Source organism: Mya arenaria, chromosome 4 (assembly GCF_026914265.1).
Source record: "Mya arenaria isolate MELC-2E11 chromosome 4, ASM2691426v1".
In the NCBI taxonomy this organism is placed as follows: Eukaryota; Metazoa; Mollusca; class Bivalvia; order Myida; family Myidae; genus Mya; species Mya arenaria.
The window spans coordinates 47,373,057-47,397,099 of NC_069125.1; the positions used below are offsets into that span (position 1 = coordinate 47,373,057).

Here is a 24,043-nt window from a genome sequence, read left to right on the forward strand (position 1 = left end):
GGGTGTATTGCTTGATTTTATTGTAATCATTGCATATATGATTAAGTTTAAATGGATCTTATTGTGCCTTTTGTTTTCTTCTGAAATGCTCCAAAATTTCACTATTTTGCTTCTAATTAAGAAAGAAATCTTGGAGTGGGGGAACCATCGGGCCGACAAGTTTTTTAAGGCCTAGCTACGCCCCTGATATCATATTTCAACCATTCATCCAATAGTCATATTAACCATGGTCATGAAAACAGATAAAGAGAAGTATTGCACATATACAAATCTAAATACTTCAAAGGTTATTTTATCTTTACATATCTACGGCGTTTGTGAGCCCCGGTGGCGCAATCGGTTAGCGCGCCGTACTTATAGACAGTATCGGCTATGAAATGCGGAGGCTGTGAGTTCGAGCCTCACCCGGGGCACAATCTTTTGCTACCCAAAGCTTGTTGCCAAACGCCCTGTAATCAAAGGGGGGGTGGCTCAGGTTAAATAAGCCTGCGTTGGTATAAGTGAGTTTTTTGAGTCTGCAACCAAAGAAATGGTAGACAAATTAATGAAAATGCCGAATGTTAAGTCCTTGAACGAATATTTCTATTCCGTAAGTACAAATGTATGTCCTTTTGATTTCACTAGGTTTAACATTTATTCTGGGTTGTTTTTTTTTCAAATTCGTAAGTATTAAAACAAAATGTAATTTAAGAACAATTTTCACCATATCTGAAGGGAATGATGGTTTTAGTGCTGTTAACTTAACAACACATGCTATTAGTCAATAGTTTCTTTTTCAAGGTCAGTAAAATAATATAACTATGCATTCAATTTACTAGAATCTTCATGACCAAAATTATTTGGTTTATGCACCTTTATGTTCATCTGATGTAAATTTTGGCATATTTTGAGACCTGATGCTAACGAAACTGACGAGCTTCGCACATGCTTATATATGACACTTATACGGTAAAATGTATACTGAATGTATATTGTTTCTAAGGATAAACTCGACTTGAATTCAATTTGATGTAAAATTTCAACAGTTTGAGGAACTATAATGATCATTTTATATTTCATTTGGGTGACTTTTCCGCCCTTATACAAATGCATATACATTCTAGTACATAACTGTGAACATACTGATTAACTCGATTAGAATATTTGCCTTTCTATAGTTAGGTTTAGCAACTACAAAATTATTGTTTTATAATATCACTTAATAGTCTACTTAATTAAAAATAATTAATCTTAATTGAGATATTCCTTAACAAACATTCATTGTTGTAAAGGCTCATTTATTGTATTTTATTGTAACAGTTGTTAATACATAAATACAGGTGGTCTTACGTAATTGATTTGCTTACATATTTTGTTTTTATATTATTAAAAAGAGGACAGCACAAAAATGAACTTCATCTTCCACATCATTGGTATTGCAAACAGACTATCTTTGGTATCTATTAATGTTATTTCTGGCTTGTCTTTCAGAGTGGATGCACAAAGAATTGTAATCAGTGCCATTAGTATCATTAAAATAATCTGCATCATAATTACTACCACCCAAAGTATGGTTTATCACAACTTTGCATTTTGATGATTTGATGCATTTCATGCTCAACTTAGGCGTTTCTCAGGATTGCTAGGGCATCCATACCCAACAAGAATACATACAAGTATAGCTGCTCTAAAGTAATTGGCTTGGAAACAAATATCAGCTATATGCCGCAAGGGATACCAACGTTTTTTAAGAGGTGTTAAGCTGTCAATATGTGCACATTTGAGTTAATCCTGGTAAACATTGTTTTGATAATCAGCATTTTAGAACGCTTTTTATTCGAATATCTTATCACTTAAAGGGTTTTCCCCCTTTCAACCATAACAGGTACTCGGGCATAGTAGTGCTAAATGTATCGTGGTGGTTCTTTGCATGCAGGTCTACGAGTTCTATTATCAGCAGGTTTCAAAATGTGCGTGAATTGGGATGGAGTGAACTTAAAGGCGGTTAAACCAAATTATTTTTGTATGTGAATGCGTTATTGTAGCAAAGACATCGTCCAAAATACTCTTATTTTTATCATCATTGAATTATGGATATAACAAATCCCGTTTTTACGGGGGAAAACGGCAATGGTACCACTAAGACATTGTCATTATCAGATTTGTCAAAGGATTACCTTCAATACATATACATATAAATATACATATACATTAACATAATACATATAAATATAAATATACATATACATTAACATAATACATATACATAAACATATACATATGTATATATACATTTTATTACGAACATGAAATAAAAGAAGAGAGGAAATCTAATAAAGTTTGTTATCTCGACATATCAATTGAAAATGTGAGCCCCGGTGGCGCAATCGGTTAGCGCGCCGTACTTATAGACAGTATCGGCTATGATATGCGGAGGCTGTGAGTTCGAGCCTCACCCGGGGCACTGTGTTTTGCTACCGTTTACACTTACATTTCTGCGTATAATAAAACGCATTGGTTTGTTATTTCGTATTGGATCTTCAATTTTCCGACAACCACAAAGGACAGGTATGGTCAGTACTCACACACGTATTGAACCTGAGCTTCACACTCAGGCTCAGAAAATTGAACTCTTGAACGTTTTAAAAATATCTATTATAACTGATGATAACAAATGGCATGGCCTGAATGTTAACACACATATACCATTTTACCGTCTTTGCTCCTATAACAGCATTTTGATAACAAAATTACAAATTTGGTGTTTCTGAGTCAGAATCTGAAACACAGAAGCAGGCAGCTCAGGTTCAAAATCAGACTAAGGACGTAAGTGAATACGGACCCAGGTATACTTGTACGAACAATACACAGAAAATAAAAGTCATATCAGTCAATCTTTAAAATAAGACTGGATCTAGGGTGCATTCAGCCAACAACAACATACACGTGTAAACAACATGGGACAACGACAACATGAACGTGTATGCAGCATGGGACAACAACACCATGAACGTACATGCAGCATTGGATAACGACAATATGAACGTGTATGTAGCATAGGACAACGACAGCATGAATGTGCATGCAGCAAGGGATAACCACAACATGAACGTGTATGTAGCATGTAGCATGGGGCAACACGAACGTGAACGTGTATGCAGCATGGGGCAATATCAACATGAACGTGTATGCAGCATGGGACAACAACAACATAAACGTGTTTGCAGCATGGGACAACGACAATATGAACGTATATGCAGCATGGGACAACGACAACATGAACGTGTATGCAGCATGGGACAACACCAACATGAACGTGTATGCAGCAAGGGACAATAACAACATGAACGTGTATGCAGCATGGAACATCAACAATATGAGCGTGCATGCAGCATGGGACAACGACGACATGAACGTGCATGCAGCATGGGACAACGACAATATGAACTTGTATGCAGCATGTGACAACGACAACATGAACGTGCATGCAGCATGGAACAACAACAACAATATGAACTTATAATTATGCAGCATGGAACAACGACAACATGAACGTGTATGCAGCATGGGACAACAACAACATGAACCTGTATGCAGCATGGGACAACGACAATATGAACTTGTATGCAGCATGGGACAACGACAACATGAACGTGCATGCAGCATGGAACAACAACAACAATATGAACTTATATGCAGCATGGGACAACGACAACATGAACATGTATGCAGCATGGGACAACAACAACACGAACCTGTATGCAGCATAGGACAACGACAACATGAACGTGTATGCATCATGGGGCAGACAACATGAACGTGCATGCAGCATGGGACAACGACAACATACGTACAACGACAACATGAACGTGCATGCAGCATGGGACAGCGATTATTGATAATAATAAACTATGCATGTATACATGAATCATGATGACACGTTATCTTACCTATGCCAAACATTCCAGATTTTGTTTAAACGAACAAAGACTTAAAATGAACTATTCCAGCTTGGTTCTATTGGGGAACACGGTGGTATGATTCTGCAAACGAGAGTATAAATGCAGCATGGGACAACGATAACATGAACGTGTATGCAGCATGGGACAACGATAACATGACCGTGTATGCAGTATGGGACAACGACAACATGAACGTGCAATTAAATGTATACCCGTAAATACTTTTTTAGTATTTCAATGCTTGGTTTAAACAACATTTATTGGGAGATAACATTTACAAATAGTTCAGTTCGGAAAATTTTGAGCATAGTCAAAACTAATAAAGACCAAATGTGTTATGCATTAGAAGAAAACATGTAAATTATGTACAAAACAATAGTGTAGACAGAATTGAGAAGTGAGCCGCTAAGCTGGTGATATGTCTCGCCTCTATTTCAATGCTTGGTATTCGGTTTGAAGATTCGCCACGACATGATCGGTTGTTTTTTAAACATGACAACTGATTCACATTCAAAGATTGCAGTTTGTAGATATTAACCTATAGCCAAAATGTTTGCGCAGTGACTGTAGACCAGAAATAAAACAAGTCACAAATTATTGCTAAACTACATGTTTTGAGAGTGAGGTCCTTCTTGAAAAGAATAATACACAGCCATCACATTTGTAACCGATGCATACACAGCCATCACATTTGTAACCGATGCATACACAGCCATCACATTTGTAACCGATGCATACACAACCATCACATTTGTAACCGATGCATACACAGCCATCACATTTGTAACCGATGCATACACAGCCATCACATTTGTAACCGATGCATACACAGCCATCACATTTGTAACCGATGCATACACAGCCATCACATTTGTAACCGATGCATACACATTTTTTAACTTAAGACCTTATTACCTTTATGTCTTGGTGAAAAAAAGGTTTTCGTCACCCCGTCAGATGGCTAAAATGAGTTTCCGTTTGAAGGCATAAATGTCTGCGAGCGGTGTGCCTGAAACAATCAACGTGAACAAAATACCTCATTTAATGAGTATGTTATCTATTATGCACACATTTTGCACTGTTTTTTTTTTAATTTCTATGGAAAATGTGTGGAACTTATCAAACTGCAAACTTTCTAAATCATGTTTTCCTTTCTTGTCTTAAAAATGACATTGCCGCGGTTGTAAATTAAAGAGGCAATGCTCACTCTAAAAAGTACTTTAACCAGGGTTATATTTTGAATATACTCGCCACATGGGTCAAGGGTTCAAATCTCACCTAGGGCGTTTATATATCAAGTTTTATCATGATAACAATAGCATATCTTTCACCCAGTCATGTAACACGACCACGCCCTATGTGAAAACTCGCGTTCTCATGGCGCTGAAAAACGAAGCACAATCAAGAAATCAACACGTGTTCGCATACTCTATATTTACAATAAATATATACCTAAATTAGGATTGTTTCAAGAGTTTCCTTGTTATCATTGTCATCAAGGATGCACAGGAAATTACCCCAGCCTCTTGCCATCAGCTTATTTCCTAGAAGCACTTACGCTGGATTGCTCTTCTTAGATGTTAAGTATTCGGATGATAAGTGTTCGGATGCTAAGTGTTTGGATGAAGGGTCTAATTAAATTGCAATTAATATAAGCGCTATTACTTATACATTGTATCGTGCATCAGTTAATCACAATAATTATTTATTTCTATTGTACTCATTATGTGACTAGCTCCGGTGTTCAATGAATTCAGTCGGTATTTTAAAAGGTTTAATCTCTTCTGTGAACCCAGCTATTTAAAATACAGTCATAGCCAATCGGAGACCAGCCTCTTCTAAAATGAAATTCCCCCTTTTTTTTTAAAGCATTTTACATACTTATATTCTGTTATCGCGTGGCGTGTGAAATATGCGTTCTTATTATAGCATGGGTATAAAACAGTCTAGAGACATTAAGAGTCGTATAGTGTTGCAGTATTAGAATATTCATTCATTTTTTGTATAAATGAAATAAATACGAAATGAAGCCATTGGTGTGTTGTAATGATTTCAAATACAGAACGCGCGCTGCATTAAAATACACATATCAGAAAATGTATAATGATACTAATTATATTTTTTTAGATATAATACAATTGAAAATAAATTATCATATAGTGCAATGTGCACAAATTTATCCATGTACATTACACGTAAAACAATAAACAATGAATAAATGCTTTTTGAACCGGAATATAATTTAAAAGGGTTAACATCCTCAGTTGCATATTTTAAAATGTTTGAATTTGATCTCTCTCGATGTTTTATGCTATATACAGGTGTTGCGGTCGGGAAACCCAAAATACGTGTTGGAAACTTCTGCGTCATCATTATTTATTTATTCTCATTCTTACAACTGCCCGATCCCTGTTCTAAGAAATTATATGATTTAATCAGAATATCATATGAGATGACAAAATATGGTTTTAGTTACATTACTATTACGTATAGAGTTAATAAAGTTAAAAACGCTATGCTATGGCAAAGTCGGCATTTGGGTGTATTATTAACTTCTATGTCATTTTCAAAGCAATTCGAAAACTTCGAGTACGCGTTTCCATGTCCCCGAAGGGCGGTGTTGAGCCTTATTTTCTCAAACAGTTTATGCCACATATATGTGTTATATTCCTATATATGCATGACACAAATAAAATGTTATATACGTTTGGTTATTTTGTTGGATTTTAAAATGAAACGTATAAGGGTGATCTACATGGTGGTATAACTTATGTATTGGACATGGTTGATCACTGTAAAAAGCAAACATTTACATGCAGCAAAACACAATAGAACGCATCTTCTCTTAAACACATCCTAGTAATGCGCTGTTACGGTGTCTCAACAAAGTTCAGCTTTGTTACAAACTCTCACATCCGTGACGTATTTACAGAATACAATCCGTAACGTTTCTTATGATAAGGAACTATACATGAATGATCGTCGTCACCATGTTTGTTTGTAACAGTGGTACAATCGGTGTTGCGAACACTGACCATGAGCAACAACTACATTTGCAAGTATTCAATAAACAAAGAAATCAGAATGCTTACGATAACCAAGACTTGTTGCAAAAACCATGAATTCCCTTTGTCCCTCAGAATTGGACCCCACCCCTGGAAATAGCTGCCTGAAATCCTGGCTGCATTGGACCTAACCCCTGGAAATAGTTGCCTGAAATCCTGGCGGCATTGGACCTTACCCCTGGAAATAGTTGCCTGAAATCCTGGCGGAATTGGACCTCACCCCTGGAAAAAGTTGCCTGAAATCCTGGCGGAATTGGCCTCACTCCTGGAAATAGTTGCCTGAAATCCTGGCGGAATTGGACCTCACCCCTGGAAATAGTTGCCTGAATGCGCCATTGGACCTCACCCCTGGAAATAGTTGCCTGAAATCCTGGCGGAATTGGACCTCACCCCTGGAAAAAGTTGCCTGAAATCCTGGCGGAATTGGTCTCACTCCTGGAAATAGTTGCCTTAAATCCTGGCGGAATTGGACCTCACCCCTGGAAGTAGTTGCCTGAAATCCTGGCGTCATTTGATCTCACCCCTGGAAATAGTTGCCTGAAATCCTGGCGTCATTGGACCTCACCCCTGGAAATAGTTGCCTGAAATCCTGGCGTCATTGGACCTCACCCCTGGAAATAGTTGCCTGAAATCCTGGCGTCATTGGACCTCACCCCTGGAAATAGCTGCCTGAAATCCTGGCGGAATTGGACCTCACCCCTGGAAATAGTTGCCTGAAATCCTGGCGGCATTGGACCTCACCCCTGGAAATAGTTGCCTGAAATCCTGGCGGCATTGGACCCCACCCCTGGAAAAAGCTGCCTGAAATCCTGGCGGCATTGGACCTCACACCTGGAAAAAGCTGCCTGAAATCCTGGCGGAATTTGACCTCACCCCTGGAAAAAGCTGCCTGAATTCTGGCGGCATTGGACCTCACCCCTGAAACTAGTTGCCTTAAATCCTGGCGGAATTGGACCTCACCCATGGAAATAGTTGCCTGAAATCCTGGCGGAATTGGACCTCACCCCTGGAAATAGTTGCCTGAAATCCTGGCGGCATTGGACCTCACCCCTGGAAATAGTTGCCTGAAATCCTGGCGGCATTGGACCTCACCCCTGGAAATAGTTGCCTGAAATCCTGGCGGAATTGGCTTGATGTGCACAGAAAGTAACGACAGACCGATGATTTTCTTTTCACGAATTCAAGATTTCAACTTCACTTCTTCACGAATGTCGTGAAATCGTGAATTTGTGAAGTTGAAATCGTGAAATAGTGAACTTATGAAAGGGGAACTCATGTAATATTGAGTTTGAAATGTCACCAACTGTCTTTCGAATGGTTTACATGTATGTGCAATGTTTTGGTTTGCCTGTCTTCTCGCCATCATGCATACACGGGCACCAAGTGAAAAGTCGCTTTTAAGTGTAAACGGCGTCCAGATAATACAGAACAGAACAGAACAGAACAAAACAGAACGCAAGTTTATTTCTACACCTAACATCGCATATAAATACATAAATGAAGTAGGTTATGACAGCCCATGTTTTTTTTCATTATCTAACATGTGCTTGGCGGTTTCTATAAGTTTATGACCAGTTGAAATTCTTGATATTAACATACATAGTACCTATTTCAGAAATAATATTTCGTTAAAATCTTTCCTGAAAAATAGTTTTCAGTTGGTACTAAAACATTTTATAAATCATGTATGTAAATTGTAAAGTAATGAAAGTTTTTCACTGAGCAAATGCTTTATTCACGAAGATGTAACAAACCAATATTTACTGTATTCAACAATTCTAGGTTTTTTATACATATTTGAATGAGTACGATCATTTAGATCTAACATTTGTATATATGCTGTATTCAATCAAAAATGAAATTTGTGCTTCAAGACATTACAATGTGGACAAATTCTCTGTTCCAGAACTTTATCATTCCTCATCGACTCCAACTGTCAGAAGGTTCGAATGCCCATGAGTTCAAAGATGAGAGAAGGTATTGTATTTAACTCTAATCCCTAACTCTTAACGCTACTGCGCGCTTTGCGGGCAAGCGGAATTTGGTGTTTGCGGGCAGACATCATTTTACATGTACATTTAGCAAACCATATTTTATGAAGATAGCACTATGAAATTGGCCTATACTTGCACGTGAGGATAAGGTTACAAATAGCTGACCTTCAGGACCTTACCCGTATCTTTAAACCTCACCTGTGTAAAATTTCGATCACGGTTTATTAAATTCCAATGAGCTGGCAACGAAATCCAGGATTTTCATTTCACTTTAGTACTGTAATAGTGACAGTATGGGGTATTTCTTTCTTTAGTTTAGTTTAAACTGATGTGTTTATATCTATTAAGTGAAACAAATGTTTCAACAGCATTTTAGGGCAAGATATAGTATTCAGACCGTCCGTCCGTCTGTCTGTCAGCGAGTCCGGCCAAACAGATTCCGATCAATACGCTTGGGTCAAGAAGACACGAATTTTGAAGACATGTTGGTCACGACCAACAGATGCCCCCCTCCCCCTTCCACTCCCTTACCCTATCCCCGCCCCCTCGAGTGATTTAAAGGCCAGCCAGGGTTACGTTGACCTTTAGCTAAACATGTTTTCCGACAAATAACTGAAGAACGTTCGGGCCCAGGAACCTTAAACTTGGAAGTCATTATCATCAGATGACCTTTATAGATTGTGAGGTCAGAGGGTCAAAGGTCAGGATCGGGATGATCTTTTTCGATAGAAGCATTATTTCACAAATATGTCAAGCTTTATGGGAAGATATGTCGGGCATGTCATTTCTCTTCTCTCATCTCCAAGTACAAGGTCACATTTCGTGGTCAGCGTTGAATACAAGTATCCTTCCTAAGCATACCTGCTAACAAGATTTAAAAAAAGCATTTAAAGGGCTTTTTGAAGGCGTTTGTAAAGATAAAAGGTATTTTAAACTAACCTTTTATTTAACAGAGATTGCATATGTTATTTACAAAAACCTATCCATCCGACAAGGCCCAATCGGGGGCAGCTCTTGATATACTGATATAAGTTTATACTATTCTGATGTAAGAAGATGACATATTGCATACAGTAAACCGAACTTGAAATTTGAAATTCTCACCAGATCCGCCTAGAGAGTTATAATAAATGAATATCAACTTTGGAATTGCAGAATTCATATAGAATTGGTAACGCTATATTGTCAATTTCACATGAAACCGCGATCGCTTGTGTTCATATTAAATAACTGCGAAAATTAAATCTGGCTATGGCATAACGTGCACTGCCATAGTCCAATGTTGCTTGATGAGAAAATGTGGTTTTTGTAAAAAAAAAAAAAAAATTGCTCTTTATTCAATTTATCTTGGGGTGGGGGTGGGTCAACCTTGAAAATAACATTGCAAGATATTTCCTAACGGACTTAATGGAAACTTGGGTCGTTCGAAACATCAAATCACTCGAGGTTTTAGCTCGGGCCCGGCGTCCTCGGGCAATCGCAGTTTTACTGTACTATTACTACTTCAGATGCAGTTGTTAATTATTCATTTCCTATACTGCTGTGTGGGTTCAAATATTCGTCCGCAAAAAATAACATAATAATAATAATAATAATAATAATAATAATAATAATAATAATAATAATAATAATAATAATAATAATAATAATAATAATTAGGAGCCAAAGGCTTTAAATCAGCATTGATATAGTTTCCATGTTTTGCACATTTATTTCACGGCATATGATTATTTTAGGATGTCATTCAGTATATCACGTTCTACAAAGATAAGCACGCAATAGTTAAATATGGGTAGCTGACGGTAAAATACCCCAGACAGTCACATGGGTCGTACAGCTCTTCTGATTGGCACGTCTACACTTTTCAGGTCATTCGAACTAGTTGTATTTTTGTACATGAAATGGGTTTTATTTTGGAATTTCGCATGCTTTGTCATGATTAAAGCTGTAAACTCGCGAAATAAACTGTCGTAAAGAAGACTTTGAAAAGGAGATTAACAATAAGTTACTGTGTTTCAAGGCACACTGAGGTGAATAGTTTACCAATGTGTCCATTATTTTTTAAGACTTGAACAAAAGAGCGTATTAAAACAAGAGCATTTGTCTATTGGCCTGAGCATGGAGACATGCCGCGGGTAAATGAAACGTATTTTGAGACCATAGTCTTACATTTCGGTGAAACAAATGGTCGCTTCATTGTCTAAGCAAAATACATGTATAACACAATTATAAATATTTCAATTGGTACCCATTCCCGTTGCAAACACGCGCATGGCAAAGATGGCAATGTCAGTCAGGGATTGTGGTCATGTCATATATGACACCGGTGTGGCCTTTTCTGAAGGTCCTAAGGAAGGACTTTCCTTATTTTGTGATGCAGCTAGATCCATTGGCACTGCTTTAAGTGTTTAGGGTTGCTCGATGTTATTATAACAATTGCAAATTGATTAAAGTTATATGCATTAAAGACGATAAATAGAGTCTAAGAGCTTGCTATTCACACGGGATGTCAATGTGACTTTAATTTAGAAACGCATTCCAAAACGAGTTTTTGAAACTTATATCTATCAGGTATTTAGGTCGAGGTGCAGGTCTGTAAGCTTTAATCATTGGCAGATACGTCAACCAATGGCTGCAAGATTATGGACTAATTTATATCGTCTTATTATTAAGCTTTACTTAATTTACAGTCGCCTTGATAGTATACCTTATTTTAATATACTGAATACGACGAAAAGACTTTACGCATGACTGTTAATAGTAGTAAAGATCTTTCAAGCATAGTGATTATGCAAATACTTGACAGATTTCAGACCGATTTAATGTCATTTGATACAAAGACTTTAACTGGTACGCTATTTTGCAGAGTGCGCTTAAATTTTCATAATTAGAGGAGGTGCACCAACACTAACGTTCGAATGCCTAGTAAAGCTGTTATGTCGATTTTTTAGAAATAAACGAGAACTCTTTTACTACTGTTATTATTATTATTATTATTATTATTATTATTATTATTATTATTTATTTTTTATTATTTCTTCTTCTTCTTCTTCTTCTTCTTCTTCTTCTTCTTCTTCTTCTTCTTCTTCTTCTTATTATTATTCTTATTATTATTATCATTATTGTTATTGTTTATTTATTTATTTATTTTGTTGCGTGGGGTACCGAAGTTGTAGTTTTGTTACATCTCCTGAAGGTCAAATCACATATTTCTTCCGTTATGTAGGGGAGATAAATTCAGTTATCTACTGCTTAACGTTAAAATATGCTCGCAGTAGTAACGTCACTTGTGTCACATCAAGTCATATCAATAATCCTATGGTTTGCCAAGCAATGAGACAGTATTTGATGTGAACGGACACATAGAATAACAGGTTGATGCCGTGGATCTGGCTCGACCGCGGAATTTATCAGGTTCACATTGTTTATCCTCGTCTCCTTTACCAGGCTAGACTTTGCAACTGACCTGAAGGCTCCATGTTTGCCCATTAACATTAGGTTTAACGGTTAACCAAGAAAAAAATCAACATATTCGAAAGAGTTTTATTGCAGGATAAAATCTTCCCAATTATCTTAGAGCTGCACCTGGCGTTCACACATAGTCCCTTCGAACCCCTCAGCACACTCACACACGTAAGAAGTCCCTTCCACCTCGAAACATAGCCCACCATTCTTGCATGGATGACTCGAGCACGGGAAACCTGCACGTGAACAAGATCAAAGTCAATGTCAGGTAGTTCGTGGTTACGTTTATCCAAGAACAGGAATAGATGTCATTAGTTTCGAGAGAAATGATGATATAAATGCATTCTAAAAAAAAAGAGATCTACATAACACAAGAAAGAAGTCTTTGGAACTATTGATACCTTTCATTGACAACAATGGTGGGTGTATTGTTCTATTTCCAAAATATCACTGTTTTTATAAAAAAAAGTATCAGGAAATAACTAACTATTCTATTGACAAAGTATACGGGGCGACCGACTACAGCAGTCCAGTTTCGGAATTCGTATACATCCAAATTTAATGTTTGCTTTAAAGAGACTCGCTCATGGTTTGTAAACTGCACTTTTTTATTACGAAATAAAGTGTAGCAAATCATTAGGAGATTTTAAACAAAAATACAACATGTACTGACAGCTGGAACCTTCAGCAAATGTTAATATTTGCTCAAATATCGCCTTTGCAGACCACCATTTTCAATAGCGTTACTAACAGGTTTCAGCGATAGATTGTTGCATGATTGGTTTGATTGACATTATCACGTGCGTGATGTTATCACTGTATTGTTAAAAGGTCAAAATATCCGTAATTGCAGTATAGGTATGTCTGGCCTAGTGGTTAAGGCGTCGGTTTTTCAAAAATAAATCTCCAGTAACGAACAAACTGGAAGTTATTACTATATAAATGTATTCATACTAGCACAAGTAGGGGTGAGCCCTGTCCATCTGCCGGTATCTGCACACGTCTGCGTCAGATCACCAATCTGGCGCGTGTAGCCGAGGTCACAAGTATACGTCACCGTCCCTCCTACTGACGTCGACGTCATCGATTTGGTAGCGTGTTGAACGTCAACAGGAGTCGGGCAGGATATGTCTGAATACATTCAAACATTCAAAACAATGTTACGCCAGAACATGTTTGTAGCCATTGATTATGCTTTGTATACGCGAGCAGCTTAAACTGACCATAATTCTTATAGTAAATTACGAAACTCTTAAATCATCTTGAATCATCCGAATATTCAGTCACTGATAACTTCCTTTTGCATTGTACATTAAAAAACTATAAGGGTATAAATGGACTGAAACTGCAAAATATATATGCATTTTCGATGAAAGATAAAAGTTTACATACCATAGCGTAGACCGACGGCGGCTCCATCGACGAGCGGCAGGTGCTGGGGCGTGCCGTAGGCGCCACATCCGCCAAAGTGCATCTCGAAGAAACTAAAATAGCTCGTTGGTAGGTACTGACTTGGAGGGACGGCGCGGGCGGAAGTGATCCACTGTTTCTGCAGGCTTGAGTAGGTTGGGTGATACGGGGAGGGAGCGGCGTTGTTTCCGTTAAGTAGGAAAACGAAGTAGCTGTTGGTGTTCCCATCACAGTTAACGAAAGTAAGATCACGCCCGTCCTCGTTGTATCCCTCTGTGCCGCCGCGGTGAGTGTTTGCTTTCGGGATGAGTCCGACGTAGATGTACGGCCCCATAGTCGGGTTCTGCATAGAGGTGTATCCGGTATAGCTATTCCACTGAATGGACAAAGGGATGTTCTGGTATTGAGATATTTGTGAAATCGCCGCCAAGTACTGGGTGCCGTCTTTCCGGTGGTCCATGATCAACACGTGTGATCTGGAGAAAAATAAAGACATGCGCGACATAAGATGAGTCTGAGTCTTGAGTCTTTGTCAACAAGGTAAGTCTCCAGGGAGTTGACAGACCGTACCAAGGCGCGGTTTCTCTAACATCCATCAATGACAAAGTATGCTGTTAAGTAAGCTGTCGTGTAGCGTTGTGTCTTATGTGATATCAATTGTGCTTGATATTTGTGCCTTTGAACAAAGGATTGGTTAAATGTTGGGCTAATAAGCTTGTCTCTGTAGTTTCCAATGCGTTAAAGTGCTTAATTAGTTGTGAACTTATAAAGGAGGACAAGCAATCGATACTAGAGAAACATAGAAAAGTGCTTTAAGCAAGGTTGTTATTTATACATGTACCTTTACATTACCACCAATTTTCTAACAGTGAATCGGCAAGGTTTTTTTTAATAATGGTACAGATATCGGTCTGAACCATGTTTTATTTTTTTTTATAACATAATAATAAAGTAAATTTAGTAACCAGTAAAAACAATTTGATCAAAAGTTGGTACTTGTTAGTAACGAAGTTGTCCATGTCCACGTGCACACGCGTGTCAGGTGATATGAACGTGTATCCGTACCCGTGCCGGAAGTCACAATATACGCGGAACTGCTGGCCCTGATTGTTGTACACCATGAAAACCCCGTTCTTGCGGAGGATGTTGGTCCGGTACAGGTCCGCGCATGACTCTATTATTTAGTTTAAAATAATTTATTTTAAAACGCTTGTGAGACGAATTTGTGGGACGAACTCACGTTTTCGGCCCGGACATCTTTAACCGATTTCACATGACGCTATAGTTTATAATAAGCATAATTGTCATTTAAGATCGAGGGACATTAGTGGGTATGAGCGACACATTCAACAAGCACACAAAAAAACATTATATAATATGACTACTTCATTGAACCATCCTTATAAAAATATACACACAACATATATATGAATGCATAATACAGTCAATAATATGCAACAACATGACATATATTCACAAATTGCTATCAAATTCTAGGCGTGTGTTAATAATCAACCTCAACTCAACTCGATCACGTCTTATAGATCAGAAATATTGCAAAAATATCATAAACTCATATAAACTCATATACAAAATCCATCATAAAAAACTACGTCTGGTCAGTTTGAATGACCGAAGCTAAATGACCGAATTGACCAAAAAAAAAAATTTCCTCGTGCTTACTTCAAATACCCCAACATAGCGCTCATTTTATTTTACCAAGGAAATTTATGATCTTCTTGTGTGTAAGTTAAGCTATCCTTTTTAATGTATACACAAATTTGACAAAGGTAACGTTTCACTTTGATCAATGCATCTGACAAAGGGTACGGTGTGCGTTCATACAAACATTTTGCAAAGTATAACTTTGGCTTTCATTCATACATTTGACCACGTATAAGTTTCGCTTTGATAAATATATTTTACCTTAAGTCACACATTGATACATACAGTTGGCCAAGTATCAGTTACACTTTGAGCCATACATATCAAGACAGAAGCGTTTTCTTTGATGCATTCATTTTACCAAAGACACGTTTTTCTTTGACCCATGCATTGAAACTTTGACAACGATACGCTGACGCTGAAACTTCATAAATTTGGTAAACGAAATGCTGTTCTTTACTTCATACAATTGGTCAACGATATGCTGTAACTTTGCTTCATACATTTGGCAACGACATGCTGTAGCTTTGCTTCATACATTTGGCAACGACATGCTGTAGCTTTGCTTCATACATTAGGCAACGATATGCTGTAACTTTGCTTCATACATTTGGCAACGACATGCTGTAGCTTTGCGTCATACATTAGGCAACGATACGCTGTAGCTTTGCTTCATACATTTGGCAACGATACGCTGTAGCTTTGCTTCATACATTTGGCAACGATACGCTGTATCTTTGCGTCATACATTAGGCAACGATACGCTGTAGCTTTGCTTCATACATTAGGCAACGATACGCTGTAGCTTTGCGTCATACATTAGGCAACGATACGCTGTAGCTTTGCTTCATACATTTGGCAACGATACGCTGTAGCTTTGCTTCATACATTTGGCAACGATACGCTGTAGCTTTGCGTCATACATTAGGCAACGATACGCTGTAGCTTTGCTTCATACATTTGGCAACGACATGCTGTAGCTTTGCGTCATACATTAGGCAACGATACGCTGTAGCTTTGCTTCATACATTTGGCAACGATACGCTGTATCTTTGCGTCATACATTAGGCAACGATACGCTGTAGCTTTGCTTCATACATTAGGCAACGATACGCTGTAGCTTTGCTTCATACATTTGGCAACGATATGCTGTAATTTTGCTTCATACATTAGGCAACGATACGCTGTAGCTTTGCTTCATACATTAGGCAACGATACGCTGTAGCTTTGCTTCATACATTTGGCAACGATATGCTGTAATTTTGCGTCATACATTTAACGAAATGCTGTTCTTTGCTTCATACATTTGGCAACGATATACTGTAACTTTGCTTCATACGTTTAGTCAAAGATGTGCTGTAACTTTGCTTCATAAATTTGGTCAACGGAATGCTGTTCTTTGCTTCATACATTTATTCAACGATTATAAGTATCTTTCATGGCTGGGAATGTAAAACAGGTTCAACCCGAGCGTAGGGTGTTTTGTGGAAACGAGGTTTACCGCAGAATACCTTGCACGAGGGTTGAGATAAACCTGGCTTACACGAGCGGCTATGGTAGATGTGTTTTCTCACACCTCAGTTAAACAAAATAAAGAGAAAATGTAGATTTCGCTGGAACTCTTTTGTGCGTAGAGAAAAAAGGTGCGTATAGATATGTCATATTTCGTGGATTTGTCATGGATATGCGCGCAGTGATTCAGATTATATAAATAGTCAAATAGTTCTTTAAATAGTTCTGAGATGAGTGCAGCAATATAGTTTGAATGGAGCGTGAAAACTTGTTAATGGTGCCATTTGAAAAAGGAAAATAATTAATGAGGATTTTAAATACTGCTACAAGACAAGGTTTCCTTGATGCAACAGACGACGGTCTTCAACAAGGGAGGCAATTGAGTGACGAGAATAAAAAAGGAGTTCCATGCGATATTTGTTTCATCTTTGCCCGTGGGTAAGAAAAGAATTTCCAGCACGACAAAAATTTTGGATCTACTTATCTGAGGTGGGAGAAATGCTGTTCTTTGGTTCATACATTTGGACAACGGATATGTTGTTCTTTGGTTCATGCATTTGGTCAACGATATGCTGTTCTTTGTTTCAAACATTTGGTCAACGATATGTTGTTCTTTGTGGGTCATACATTTGGTCAACGATATGTTGTTCTTTGTTTCATACATTTGGTCAACGATATGTTATATGTTTCGATATATATAATGTTTCAGACATTTGTTCATTGACACTTCGATTTTTGTGTCATACATTGGCTAATTTTTGCATCATATATTTGGTCAACGACATGTTGTTCTTTGTTTCAAATATTTGTTAAACGACATGTTGATTTTTGTGTCATACATTTGTTATTTTTTGTTTATTACATTTGATCAACGATATATTGTTATTTGTTTCAAACATTTGGTCGACGACATATTATTCTTTGTTTCATACATTTGGTCAACGATATGTTTCACTTTGTTAACTTTGTTTCATACATTTGTCCAGCCCGCAGCGTTGCGGTTTGTTTTTTTCCTTTATCGTTTGGTCATGGATTTGTTGTGACTTTCTGCATAGATTTGGCTATAAAATATATATATAATATGGATAAGTTTCATATTGTTTTATACACTTGGATAAGCATATATTGTAGTTTGCTTTATACTTTAGACAAAGGACATTTTTCACTATGATCAATTTATTTAAATATCATCGTGATAAATTGAGCAGACTGTCTTTGAATTTAATACGAACTATACTAATAGCTATCTCGCTTTGATGGTAGCTAGTACGTGCACCCCCCCCCCCCTCTAGCATCTAGTTGTCGCTAGGCCATGCATTTAATATCTTAAATAATCTACTCTTTATAAACTGTATACAAAATTGTACTAACTTGGTTGTGCCTGGCTGTGGACACCCGCAATACCAAGGAGAATTACGAACGCCAGAAACGAATACATGATTGAATCTCCCATGAATATTACCTTAATTATGATCTTAAACAAGCAAAGGTCATTTTCGAAATGTTTTTCATTGTCTGATAACAAATGCCACACCTTTTGTCTGTCTTATCTCCTTTGTTTCTTGTTCTCAATTTGATCACCTTACGAGTGAAAATGGGTGATGTAGAAGTACATCTGTTTACAAAGACGAACAGAGGAAAACAATAAAAGAAAATGAAACACACTAGTTTGTATCCAGCCTACACTAGAATGAAAACACACTTTTGTGTTCCCAGCCAGCGTAGTGTTGGTTAATATTTCTTCATTATGAGAGAAACAATATTTAGAATGAAAACACTCTATTTTGTATCCAGCCCACAGTATGGTGTTAATATTTCTCCATTATGAGGGAAACAATATAAAGAATGAAAACACACTAGTGTGCATATAAACGGAGCAAATATGTGCATATAAACGAAAAGAACCTCAGGGACAGATTTGCTCAACGCTCGGAGTTGGGGTATATTGGCCCAGTGGGTGTTTCATGTATTACAATATAAACGCAACAATTGATTTGCCCCAAAGGTATTTTGAGTATGACAGGGAAAATACGTGCATATACTCGCAAATACCCACAGGAGAGAGTCTTTGGTCCAAGTCTAGAGCAGGTTAAAATTGCCCCCGAGGGTATTCTGTGTCATATAACGGTACATGTACTTTAAAAGACGGAATATGTTTAAGTTTATTGAGTTGATGACCTCTCAAAAAGCTGTTGTTAATAGAAATTTGGCGATGTATGTGCATAAAGCGTTCGAATTACTAAACACTTTTCATATGTATTATGAGCAGAAAACATATCTTATTTTCGCTGTTAATGCACCATGTCTTACGACCTGTGATTTATTTGTATAACAATTTACGCTTTATAATATGTATACTCATGGACATATTGAAAAGAGCCTTTGGCCACATGGCAGCTCTTGCGAATTTGCCAAATTCAAGATGGCGTTCAAAATGGCCGCCAAAATTTGTAATATGAAATATAATCAAATAATAGGTTGTTAATATTTTGAAAGTAAATAATTATTAAAACCAAATTATTTTTAAATATATACATTCACTCACTACTGTTCATATTCAAGTTTATTTATATTTTCAAGGTCAAGGCCATTTTAGAGGTCAAAATGCTAATTTTGAGAAAAATACATTATCGGATAGGCTTCTTTCTTTTATTATTTAAAAAATGATAATGTGTAACAAGCTTATATATGTACCAAAATGAACTGCTGTATATGTTTTTTTTCAATATTTTATTTTGAATGCACCCTATATGCTGTAACCATGGAGATATTCAAAATGGCGTACACACAATCAATACTCAGAATAAGCTAAAAATGATAAGAACAGATGGCTTTTATAAGTTGCCAATTCAGTAAAAATGTAATGTTTCAATATAAGCAGAAACATTCTCGTGGATATGACTTCTCTCATAATGTTCTTCAAATTGACATACAACCTTAACTCTTTCAAGAACAAGGTCATTTTTTCAAGGTCAAATAATAAAATATACCCGAATAATTTATTTTTCCTGTATTATTGTTGATTTTTTTTTATTTGTGTATAGTTTGTGTCAAAATGTGGCGGCAGAAATGCAAATTGTATGATCCTTCATTTATAACAATATTAATAACGTAAAGGTTTTTGATTTTGTTGAATAGGTGCAGATTTGATATCATTACAGAGTGCCAAAGGTGTTGATATTGCTGTAAGAGTCTTATTAATAAGGCAAATTGTGCAAGTGTTACACTATAGGTCTTAGTCAATAGTATATCTAAATGTATGTCATGCATCTATTTCATAATGTGTTTCATGTTACCATGCATAAGTGATCTCTTCAATGTCAAGGTCAAGTTCATTTTAAGGTCAACATACAACTACACAAAATTCTTGTATCTTTAAGAGATCATGTCTATTGTCTATTTTCTTCTCTTTTTAAAGTTTACCATTGCATGTTTATTAACAACGTGTGATTGCAGAACTTGTTATCATGAATATATATATATTTCAATATTAGGTCAGTTTTCAGAGAACAGTGTCAGTGTTTCTAAAAACGTTTACCAGTTCACATTGCATAATGAAAGTGCAGAAATTGGCGTTACCATTAAGTTTTCCAGTTAAATATTTGACTACATACCTATGTCTAAATACAAGCAGTGTTTTTATTTTATAACATGCTTGAAATTATAAATTAACCCACAGGACAGACGACATAATGGTTACTATAAGGTCATAACACAAAATTGTACGTTGTTGGAGTGTTTTCTTGGTTTTCGTCTATAAAGTAACTCCCAAATCTGAATGGTAACCAGTAGGCGGATCCTAACCATTCAGTTACTAGAGTTAAGTAAATAAACAAAAAGCAATTCACTTTTATACATGATAATTATTGAACATTTTCCTTAACAACAGTTATGTTACCATCTACTCTCATTAATGAAATATATAAAAGGTTGTTGATACACAAATATATAGCTTACTTTTAGAGATTGCCGATCTATATACTAAAGTATCGTTTTGAAGATATTTCAAGTTCAGTTTGGTTAAAAAAATATTGCCAAATTCTGTAATTCTTCTTCATTTTATTTAATTTATTTTAATGTGTAAAAAGAAAGCAGCTTGAAATTGAAAAGGGGTCAAATGTTTTGAAAAAAAATGTGGAATGAAGGGAAACTAGTCAAATATGAAAAAAAAAACTTATAGGATGTACAAGTAAATTTAAAACGAAGAACAAACTTCGGATTTCATTGGCCAAATATATCATATCATATAAAAATGAATCACCCGTTATGAGTCTTGCTTGGATTTGGTTTGCTCTAAATATACTATATCGTTCCCAAAATGTGGTCTTAAGGGCATTGAGTATGCTAACTTAGAGCTGGACATGGGTTTGTTTTGGTCGGAATGGGCTTTATGGTTTCCAAAATGTAGTCTAAATGGCACTGTGTATGTTTACTTAGAGCTTCACATGGGTTTGTTTGGATCTTAATGGGCTTTATGGTTTCCAAAATGGGGTCTGACACTGAGAATGCTTACTCAGTGCTGCACATGGGTTTGTTTTGATCTAAATTGGCATTGTATTTGCCAAAATGTGGTCTGATGTGATCTGTGTAAGCTTCTTTAGAGATGCACATGCGTTTGTTTTCATCTAAATTGGCTTTATATTTGCTAAAATGTGGTCTAATGGGTAATGTGTAAGTAATATTTTACTTCATTTTCTCGACAGGTTAAAATGTTTGAAATATGTATGCTATCAAAATGGAGTGAAATAAAGGTTCAAAATACATGTGAAAGCTACCGCACTCCAATTTCAGCTGATATATATTCTTAGAAGTACACACACGATTCTGATTTTGTTTTTTTATCGAAACAGTCAAATCTGAATTTGTACAGTTAAAATGATTCAGATAGTCTTACAATATTGGTTTTGAAAGACACATAGATTTCTTTATTATTTTCCAAAATGTACTCAACATAATAAAATTATCGTGTGTAAGCACGTATTTTCTACCATATGCTAGTAATAGTTCACAATTATCTTCTATGTACCTTTGAACATCTTATACATTGTATTTAAAATGTTCTCATTCGAGTCCAAAAATGGACATATCAACGCACTATAACGGTAAACATGTGCCAAATAAAACAAAAGAAAAGATGGACATTGCTTTAAAACAACTTTATTTATTTTATCAAACTTTTTTTTTAAATGTCTCGAAAGATAATTCTACAAAGGATTGAAAAGTGTGAAATATCATGTTTATGTATGATTAAACTATTTGGTTTTCAATTGGTCAATTTGGTCTTTCTTTGAGACTCTTATGCCATGATAGTGAAATGGTAATCCTTTAAGTATATTAACTAATTATATATCTAATTAAATTCCTTTCAATTTCAATTTTGAATGTAGACTGTTATTTTTTTAAATGAAACAAATATGAGCAAGTTCAGTTCAAATGTTTTCTGACAGTATGAGATTATTATGATTGAAAAGACACACATAATTATTTTCTTATTATTTTAATAAAATACTGCAACATAATCTCGATAAGTAAACGAGAAAGGTAATAAATACAGATGCCTTTATCATACGTTAGAAATATTAGCTTCATAATTACTTACTAACCGCTAACTTAAATATAATTTACATAAACACACCTACTAGAGTTACGAATATTTATAATACTATACTTATCTTAGACCCTACCGCGGTATCAGAACAGAATTATAAGCGTCTCAGACGAAGGAGCTTGTGAAACTATTTCACACATAAGTGATAATATATCCGATCAAGTTCTTCAACTGAAGGAAATGTATGAAGCGGATTTTAATCAAATAGACAATCTTATTCTAGCACTGATTGGCGCGTTAAACGAAGGAAGCGGATTTTAATCAAATAGACAATCTTATTCTAGCACTGATTGGCGCGTTAAACGAAGGAAGCGGATTTTAATCAAATAGACAATCTTATTCTAGCACTGATTGGCGCGTTAAACGAAGGAAGCGGATTTTAATCAAATAGACAATCTTATTCTAGCACTGATTGGCGCGTTAAACGAAGGAAGCGGATTTTAATCAAATAGACAATCTTATTCTAGCACTGATTGGCGCGTTAAACGAAGGAAGCATTAATGAAGCCTCACATTTGTTTAGTAATATGTTCAGCTGCATAATTAAAAGTTGCCTCCAAACCTATTTTGCAACTATTAGAAGCTGAGATAAGCGTTTGTTCAACTCAAATATTAGAACAACGTGATACGCCAAAGAAAACGGCCACTTTGAATTTATAAGCCATATAATTGGTCTCAACAAAGAAAAATAAAGAACAAAGTTACTTATATAAGAATTTTCTTCAGTAACTGTGAAAAGATGGTTGAGTTTAATAGCTTAAAATCGTGTTTCTATTGGAAAATTGTCGAATGCTTGTAAAAAATAATAATACAAAGAATGGAAATAGCATACCTCCGTTGCACAATCGTGATAACACATATTTGTTTACTGACTTACAGAAAGCAGATTCCCTGAACGATTATTTTGCTACTTTCTATGGAATTTATCCTTAAATATGGTTATTTGCAAACATCTTGCCTCTATATTAAAAGGCGATCGTACTTAATGACATCCATTTTTTATACGGAAATGTATTGGAACATATTATATTTAGACATGTATGCTACTATATGCATTAAAACAATCTCAGATAAAGAGTTTGTCAAGTTTTAAACTTATTGATAGCTACAATCAAAAATGCAAATCATTCGACGACAAACAAGTAAATACCCTTGTTTTCTGCGATATATCCAAGGCCTTTGAAAGCGTTTTTCATCGCGGCTTTAATTTTAAACTAAAATGAGTACGGAACTACAGGAAACGTAATCAACTTGATATCCCATTGCTTACAAAGAAGAATTCAGTAAGTGTTTGGGACACATTTTCTCCGTTTAAACTCATTATAGCAGGTGTACCACAGGGTCTTGTTATATGTCCTCTACTCATTGTCAAATACATTATTGA

The 24,043-nt window shown here is 36.1% G+C and overlaps 1 protein-coding gene and 2 non-coding genes across 3 annotated transcripts; 2 read left to right on the plus strand and 1 right to left on the minus strand.

Annotated features, from left to right (window-relative positions):
- Window positions 1–321: 321 nt before the first annotated feature.
- Trnai-uau (transfer RNA isoleucine (anticodon UAU)) lies at window positions 322–413 on the plus strand. The gene is given in 2 exon segments: window positions 322–359; window positions 378–413. It is a non-coding gene; the product is annotated as a tRNA-Ile (tRNA).
- Window positions 414–2,351: 1,938 nt separating this feature from the next.
- Window positions 2,352–2,443, plus strand: Trnai-uau (transfer RNA isoleucine (anticodon UAU)). Its single transcript is given in 2 exon segments — window positions 2,352–2,389; window positions 2,408–2,443. It is a non-coding gene; the product is annotated as a tRNA-Ile (tRNA).
- A 10,083-nt stretch (window positions 2,444–12,526) lies between these two features.
- Window positions 12,527–18,545, minus strand: LOC128232880 (uncharacterized). Its single transcript, XM_052946662.1, has 5 exons — window positions 18,424–18,545; window positions 14,872–15,049; window positions 13,858–14,351; window positions 13,420–13,596; window positions 12,527–12,701 (listed from the first exon to the last, which is right to left on the minus strand). The coding sequence occupies exons 1-5, from the start codon at window positions 18,503–18,505 to the stop codon at window positions 12,574–12,576; spliced, it is 1,059 nt and encodes a 352-aa protein (XP_052802622.1). The 5' UTR covers window positions 18,506–18,545; the 3' UTR covers window positions 12,527–12,573.
- Between the last annotated feature and the right edge of the window lie 5,498 nt (window positions 18,546–24,043).

Bases quoted from the DNA above. Each gene is read 5' to 3' on its own strand.
- LOC128232880 (XM_052946662.1), bottom strand. From the start codon at position 18,505: ATGGGAGATTCAATCATGTATTCGTTTCTGGCGTTCGTAATTCTCCTT. The intron at 15,050-18,423 runs GTTAGTACAATT...ACTAAATAATAG, and splicing joins CCACAGCCAGGCACAACCAA to AGTCATGCGCGGACCTGTAC. The intron at 14,352-14,871 runs GTACCAACTTTT...ATTTTTCTCCAG, and splicing joins GACAACTTCGTTACTAACAA to ATCACACGTGTTGATCATGG.